The 8,224-nt window shown below is 54.1% G+C and overlaps 1 protein-coding gene across 3 annotated transcripts in view; it reads left to right on the forward strand.

Annotated features, from left to right (window-relative positions):
• The window catches only part of TBC1D2 (TBC1 domain family member 2), a 43,670-nt gene that overhangs the window by 33,421 nt on the left and 2,025 nt on the right, over positions 1 to 8,224 (forward strand). For 2 of the 3 annotated variants that reach the window (XM_006758438.2, XM_015560489.1), the window contains 3 exons: positions 719 to 906; positions 1,902 to 2,378; positions 6,065 to 6,185. In XM_006758438.2, coding sequence (XP_006758501.1) covers positions 719 to 906; positions 1,902 to 2,378; positions 6,065 to 6,185 — 786 coding nt within the window. Of the gene's footprint in view, positions 1 to 718; positions 907 to 1,901; positions 2,379 to 3,018; positions 3,022 to 6,064; positions 6,186 to 7,209; positions 7,426 to 8,224 lie in introns of those variants that run through there. The other variant, XM_015560488.1, reaches the window with a different exon arrangement.

Below are 8,224 nucleotides of genomic sequence, written 5' to 3' on the forward strand. Positions count from 1 at the left end.
CTGCTCTCCCTCCCTCCTCATTACCTGTCTGCTCTCCCTCCCTCCTCATTACCTGTCTGCTCTCCCTCAAACTGTGCTCTGATTGCCACTTCTGATCGCACAGGTACAGAGGGAAAGGCAGCGAAGGAAGGGTGTGCATTGTGTGTCCCATGAGGTGGGAGAGAGGTGGTGTGTTGGAGGGGAAGAGCCCATGTGGTGGCAGCAGAGGCACAGGAGCAGTGTCCCGAGCTCCCTGTCCGTCCCCCGGGCACTGCTCGGTGATACACCTCCAGCTCAGTGCAGGCAGCCTGCTCTAGCTAGGCCTGGTGCCCTCGAAGCCTCACCGCAATCCTGAGGCAGATCTGTGTCATCCCCATTGCTCAGATGAAGCGAAGGCACAGAGAAGTTAACTTGCCATAGGCCACCCAGCCAGCAGTAGCTGAACAGAACAGGACCGCAAGCCATACAAGAATCTCTGCTGTCTCTACCCACCCCTCCCTCCTTCTGCTGAGTCCAGCTCCTGCCCTGGGCCAGTTCTCCCTTTCCTGGAGTCTTTCCTGCCTTGGATTCAGAGCCTATCTCCCTTCCCTATATGAAGGGCTGGGAGTAGGGAGGGGAGGGGAGATGAGAGCTGGGAGAAGCATGTGCTGCCTAAAGTCTTCGGGCCTCAGGCCTCTGGGGTAAGCCTAGCCCAACCAAGTGGCCTGACCAGCCCCCACCTCCACCCCACCCCCCACAGTGTGCCTACCTCCAAGCCAAGAACTGCCAGGTGGAGAGCAAGTACCTGGCAGGGCTGCGGAGGCTGCAGGAGGCCATGGGGAGCCAGGGCAGCGAGTGCGCAGAGCTGCTCAGGCAACTCATCCAGGAGGCGCTGCAGTGGGAAGCCAGCGAGGCCTCTGCCGACAGTGTTGAGCTGAGCCCCATCAGGTGAGCCCAGCGTGGCCAGGCCAGGGCGGCTGGGGTGGCCTGGGGGTCCCAGCTGCCCTGCTGACTGTGCGTGGCACCGCACATTTCTTACCTCCTCGCATCTTCAGATAAATGAGCGTCTGGTTGGGATGGGCCGGTTTTACAGCTGAGGCAGTGCAGGCTCAGAGCAGACAGCCCCTTGCCCAAGGCCACACAGCACATTAATGCAGCTGACCTGGGTCTGCCTCCAGAGCTCCGTGTGTTTTTCCCCACTTTCCCAGGATGCCCCCCAGAGGTTTGTCTGAAAGGGGAGGAGAAGGGATAAGCCAGCTGCCTCCCCTGAGCCCAATGGACAAGGACAGTTAAATGTAACAGGCGGCACTGTGGCTGGGAGCCCCGGTCTTGGAGCCACACTTGGGTCTCTCACTGTGTGACCTTAGACAAGTCACTTTACCTCTCAGAGCCTCATGTGTAGCCTCCGCACATGTGTGTATGACCCTGGTAGCAAGAGTACTAGGGTTCAGTGAGATAGCATGTGCAGAGCCCACACAAGGGCAAATGGTGAATAAGTGAACGGCCATCTGGAATGAATCCCCAGCCCTCCCACCTCTGGTTAGCATTGATGCTGTCTCTGCCCCATCCATTTGGGGCTTACTGGCTGTGGAAGTGGGGTTCTATATTGACAGCGCAAGACTCCTTGGGCCGAAGGTAACATGAAGTAGTAAGAGGATCCTTTATATTTGCACAGAGTAAATGTCTCTTCACGCACTTGCTCTGTGCCAGACGCTGTGTAGGCCCCCAGCAGTTAGTAACATAGGATCTCAGTGGGTCTTTATGAGGCAGAGCAGGCGTTTCTCTACCCATTGTACAGAGAACTGAGTGACCTGTCGGAGCTGCATGGCTAACCGGAAGTGAAACGCAGGCAGGAGCCTTGCCCAGGGTGTACCCCTCCCCCATTGCCCCTTATCCGGGGAAGGGATCTGCAAGGGGTTACTAACATGGGCTTTTCCTGGCAGCGAGTATGATGAGTATGGCTTCCAGACGGTGCCCAACTACGAGGTGGAAGACCTGAAGCTGCTGGCCAAGATCCAGGCACTGGAGGTGCACTCCCACCACCTGCTGGCCCATAAGGCTATGGAGCGCCCCCTGCGAGAGCGCTGGGCTGCCCTGGGTGAGCTCGCACCCTCCATGGAGCTCAAGCAGCTGCTGCGGATGGGCGTGTCCCGGGAGCACCGGCCTCGAGTCTGGCGGTGGCTGATCCACCGCCGCGTGCAGCACCTGCAGGCCCCCGGCCGCTACCAGGAGCTGCTGAGCCAAAGCCAGACCTGCAAGCACCCTGCCGCCCGCCAGATCGAGCTGGACCTGAACCGTACCTTCACCAACAACAAGCACTTCACCTGTCCCACCTCCGGCTTCCCTGACAAGCTCCGCCGGGTGCTGTTGGCCTTCTCCTGGCAGAACCCCTCCATCGGCTACTGCCAGGGCCTGAACAGGTGAGCCCCAAGGCCCCAGTGAGGACAGAGCCTTTGTCCTTCAGAGCAGCCCCCTGTCTCTTTGGAGCCTCCCAGAACGCGGAGAGTGAGCCCAGGAGGCTTGATATGATCCCCGCTGTACAGATGGGGACAAGCAGTGAAGGGACACATTCAGGACAGAGGGCCAGAGCTCGGGGCTCCTCATCCCAGGCGCTCTGCTTCGGTTTGTGCTCAGGGAGTGCCACCCCCAGGGAAAGCATGACCAGTCCCCTGGAGTTGTGTTGTGCAAACACAGCTCACAGCTTGTGGAACTGTCTGGGTCAGGGATCATTTGCTTCAAACAAAACCCACTCAGCAGAGCCAAAGGAAAAGAGAATCTGCAAATGTTACAGGGAATCTCACACAAGCCAGGAAAAGAAAATAGAGCTACAGACCACATGGTCATTGGAAGCCGAGGCAACTGCACAGCCCCAGGGGCATCATTCACCCCGCATTCCATGGGGACCAGGTCCCTGTGATTGTGCAGCTGAGAGAGTACTGCTCTGCAGTCCCCCGTGGGGCTGCATGGTCTGTGGCTTCTTGTTCCACATTTCTGCTTCCTTCTCTCTCAGTAGACCAGCCTCTCTGTCCATCATTCTGTGGACATTTAGGGCCTATGGAGGCTGTCGGAATGGAGACCTCAGGCCCTGAGCCTAGAGCCTTCAATGGGTCTCCCTTCTGTCCATGCCTTCCTGTCCCAGATATAAATTCCCAAAGGAAGGAATCCGATGGGCCCAGCCTGGATTCATTTCTCCTTATATCAATACGCAGAAGATCGGGCGTGGAGGGGGTGCCTCGGTAGGGCTGCCCCCTCAGTACTATGGGGGCTCTCATGGATGCCCCCAGTCATCTCAGGAGAAGTTGCACACTCTCAGATATTTCCCAAAGCAAGTTTTGACTCACTTGAAACATACATGCACAAGCAAAATTTACATAAGCCATTCTGCTCTTTTTTCCGATAGTTGTGTGACATTTATTCAACACAGATTAAACATTGAGACTGTCCCTACTCACATGCAAATGGTTCCCATGGGTAGATATTTCTGATACTTTATTTCCAGTCTAAATTGGGTAAAATTGAGTATATACATGTACAATTACTGGGAATTCTGAGTTAAACGCAGAACAGCTCGTCGGTGCTTGAAGAGGCAGGCAAACTCCGATAGCAGAAAGGGGTTACAGGTAAGTAACAAGGAAAGATGCTTCTCCCTGTGTGAAAAGTGGGGGGAGGGGTGCACAGGAGCAGCTGAGGCCCAGAGAGGGGTGACACACACACAGTATTTCTTTACTTCTTTCTCTGAATGCTTTTTTAAAAAAATGATCATTGGTATTTAGAAAAATATCCATGTGACTGCTTTAAATAGGAAGTTAATCGTAGTAGAACCTGTTGTAATGTAGAGGGTGGTGCTTATTCTTCAAACCCTTTCACTTGTTGAGTGCCGCCATCTAGTGGTCACCGTGGGAACTGTGTGTATCCTGTGGAGGACAGACACTGCTTACTAGTATATGCAACAAATCCTGCCTGTTTAGAGGGCGATAGATATGATAATGATTTAGTGCTAATTTAGAGCAAACATTTTAAAGCCATTTCCCTTTAAACTATAAGCAGAGTGCTAAAAATTGTGTCCCATTCTTCCCCCAACCCCCATTACCATACTACCTTCTTTGCAGACCCACTGGGCTCTAAATGCCTTAGGTCTGGCTGCAGCCCTGAGCAGTTTCTAGGCCCTAGTTGGTAGCAGTAGCCTCTCATCACTGACCTTTTAATGTGCAGCAATCTACGCCGATTCTGGCAGCCAGCTCCAGGACTGAGCACATCCAGGCTCTAATGAATGGTGAGGTGGCGAGAACACCAGCATGGACTTGGGGAGCCCTGGGTTCTCTTTCCACTCTGCTTCCAACTGACCGTGTGACCCTGAGCAGGTCATTTTTGGTTCTTGGGCCTCAGTCTTACGGTGTCGGCAATGAATTTATCTAGATTGGCAGGACGTTGCTGCCTGGAGCCTTGTCTTGTGAGAGTTCTGAGGCAGCCTCCACACTCAGTGGGAAGAGTGCCATGACCAGTTAGTTATGTCTGCCTGGGCATAGTCAAAGGGAGTGGTGGCCAGGGTCGTGTACATTTGCTATCCCATATGACCTCTGAACCCGCCACTACCCTCCCCATCTCTGAGAGGGCAGGGCTCTCTCTTTCCCAGGAGACCTGTGACTGTCATCTACTCAGCTCAGACTCATGAGGGTTTGTACAGATATTTTAGCCAGAATGAAGAGAGAGTCTTTTTGAGTCTATGGGAGGGATAAAAGGATTTTTTTTCTTTTGAGAATTGACCCTGTTTCTTTAAAAAATATGAACCTGAGAAGAGGTTGGAGGTCCTGAATCCAATCCAGTAAAAGCCCAGAGAAGCATAAACATCTGGACACTGAAATGTGCTGTGTGCCCGTCGAGAATGTGAGCCTTCCCAACACTGCCAAGGGTGCTCATGGGGTGCACTGTCAAAAGGGGCCGATGCCCCCCTGGACAGCCTTGGCCAGAAGGTCACATGAAGTGTCTTCACTGTAGGATTTCAGAGGCCTTGCTAAGAGATTATGTATCATGGCCTCCAGGAGGTAGCTAGAGTGTGCAGCATGCCCTAAACATCTTTGAACACGTGACCTTGTGTCAACCCAGCATCCTGACAGACAAGGACATTTTGGAAAATGTATTCTTGAATTGGCCCTGGAGGACACATCAGGAAAGATGGGAGAAGTAGAGAAAACAGTACTTTTTCCAGGCAGACTTCCCTGCTCAGCATTGTGGTGTTTCATTACCCAGGATCCCATTGGAGCCCCGTGAAAACTGTAGGGGAGAGGGGAAGCAAATGAGAAAACGATCTCCATGAACTGAGCACCTGGTACATGCCAGACAGCGAGCCACGCACTGTCGGGGCTATCTTCTCACTCCAGATGCCTCTCAGCCCTGGGAGGCAGGTAGTATTAATCCCGCTGCACAGGTGGAAGGCTCAGAGAGGTTTGCACACTTGCAAAGGTCTCAAAGCCTGTGGATATTAAGATGAGATAGCTAGCCCAGCTGGTGTGGCTCAGTGGTTGAGCGTCGACCTTTGAACCAAAAGGTCATGGTTTGATTCCCGGTCAGGGCACATGCCCGGGTTGTGGGCTTGATCCCCAGTGTGGGCGTGCAGGAGGCAGCCAATCAATGATTCTCTCTCATCATTGATGTTTCTCTCTCTCCCTCTCCCTTTCTCTCTGAAATCTATAAAAATATGTTTGTTTTTAAAGATAAGGATAGTTAACAGTTATAAAGAAAGCACTCACCACGTGTCAGGCACTGTGCTGGGCATTTACCATGTGTTCACTGTGTTTATCCTCCTAACAGTCCTGTGATGATTAGGAGGCTGCTGAGGCTCAGAGAAGTTATGTAACTTGCGTAGGGTCACCCAGCAAGGAAGTGGCAGGACCAGGATTCACACCCAGGCAACCAGACTTCACAGCTCCTGCTCTAAGCTGATCCCCCTTGCTGTAGAAGTACCTGACGTAGTACTCCCCAAAAGCATGTTTGTCTTGCCCCAGGTGCCAAAAACAGCAGCCTGGCTATGGAGTGGGGTGGGCAGGACTTCCTCCTGGGACCCAGGGCGCCGCCCCTCTCACTCCTGGCCCGCTTCCCTCCCACACAGGCTGGCAGCCATCGCTCTGCTGGTCCTGGGGGAAGAGGAGAGCGCCTTCTGGTGCCTGGTGGCTGTCGTGGAGACCATCATGCCCGCTGATTACTACAGCAAGACGCTGACAGCATCCCAGGTAAGCAAGGCAGGGAGGGGCTTAGGAGTTATGCAGGTCAGCCCGAGCTGTTCCTACAAGCCAGTGAGTCTCAGAAGTCAGGAATCTCTCAGGCCTCTATTTACCCCTCTGTACAGTGGGCCAGTAGCCCCTCACTGGGATTGCTAGGAAGTGCTGGTGAGCTGACGACCTTTAGAATTGTGGAGTCCCTGCCCACAGAAGACAATTGTTATTCCTGTGGTGACATTAGAAATGGTTGGTTTTCTGGGGAGCAGAGAAGGAAATCTAGTGTCACTTGCTATTTGCCAGTAAAACATTTCAAAATAGAGGTCAGGAAGGTGGAAGATGGGCTTGGGAGGATGGAGGTGGTGGTGATTCTTCACACACACTCATCCTTCCCTACCGTGCAGCACAGCTGCCTCCATCATCTCGCCTCAGCTGTCCACTGAGCACAGGCTGGGCCTGGAGTCCAGTGAGCTGAGAGCCACACTCTCCAGTGTCCAGCTGTGTGGCCTTGGCAAGTGAGATCACCTCTCTGACCCCAGGCTTGTCCACTTTTGAATGGGAGGAGCACTACTGCCTGGGTTTGTTGAGGGGTTTAAGTGAAGCCATTTCAAGCCTCCCATCTCCACTCTCCCACCTCGCCTGCTCTCCCGCCTCACCCCTTGCCCTGTTCTTGCTGCATCAGCACCAGCTGTTTTGTGGGAACTTTCTCACTCCCAGCCCCAAACCTGCCAAGCCATTATCTGCCCATCCATCCTGTTCTGTTTTCCTCCTACGATCCATCGCCCAACTCCAATTCCTCCTCTGGGACATCCACCTGGTGCAGAACGCGCAGGAGGGATGGGTATTCAGGTGTGGAGTAGAAAGGTCAATCAGACATAGGCGGTGAATGCGGTGAAGATGTTTGGCAGGAAAGCCCAGCTCACAGCAGCTTACAGGGGGGATTCTTCTCAGGTAATGACAAAGCTGAAGTCTCCTCCTGGCCCTCTGCTCTGCCATCCTGGCGTGGGCCTTCATCCCCCTGCTCATCATGTGGTCCCAGGGTGGCCCTGGCCCAGGCTGGAGGCAACAGAGGGTGGAAGGCAGGAGCTGGCTCCTTTCCCACAGGCCAGTGCTGTTTCACTAGACCTCCACCCACTCGTCCTTTGATGGCCTTGAAGTAAATCTCAGACATCATATCAGTTCATCCTTCAGAAGGTTCAATGGCATCTTAGATTGAGCGAATTACCCTAGGTTTTGAGCTGGACTCTAGACCTTCACAATGGATGGACCTGGAATCCTGGGAGAGGAAGGAAGGAAGGGGCGGGGGGGAGGTGGGGGTTTGGGCGCGTGTAGCTATGGCCAACAGCTAACACCTGGAAGAGGACTTATGTGGAGGGGAGGGCTGAGAAACAGGGTTACAGGAAAACAAGAGCAGCAGGAGGCTTAATGGGCCTGTCTTGGAGGTGGAAGGTCAACCAGAAAAGAACCATGTCCTAGAGCAGTAGTTCTCAACCTTGGCTGCACATTAGAATCACCTGGGCTCATCTGAGGCCCAGAAATCAGGATTTAAAAAAGATTCCCAGGTGATTCTAATGTGCAGCCAAGGTTGAGAACCACTGTCCTAGAGCCTGGGAAGGAGCCAGTGCTGGGAGTAATGAACCAGGGTCACGTAAAACAAGGATGGAGGCAAGACAGTGACTACTCGGAGCGGCCACTGGCAGCCATTGATGTCCAGGGCAGCAGGACAGTGTGACTCCCCCCAAACATGCTCAGAGCGTCTGTGCCTCAGGCCCAAGTGGGTGTAGAGAAGCAGCTGTGGCATCAGCTGGTACAAGCTGAGCTGCTTGTCTTGAGGTTCAGAGGATAAAGGGGCCAGAATTCCACTGTCCATGACCTTACCATCCCAGAGACCTCCATGGCAAAGCCCGCACTGCAGCCCGGGAGCAGCGAGTGAAGTGCTGCTGTGCCTTCTCCCAGCCAGGCTGCCTGAGCCCTCCGCACACCCCCCTCGCCCCTGGGGGCAGGGCGGGGCCCACGCTGAGGCTCCAGGACTGTGTGGCTGAGTGGGGGGGGGG

This window comes from Myotis davidii, unplaced genomic scaffold (genome assembly GCF_000327345.1).
Source record: "Myotis davidii unplaced genomic scaffold, ASM32734v1 scaffold534, whole genome shotgun sequence".
Classification (NCBI taxonomy): Eukaryota; Metazoa; Chordata; class Mammalia; order Chiroptera; family Vespertilionidae; genus Myotis; species Myotis davidii.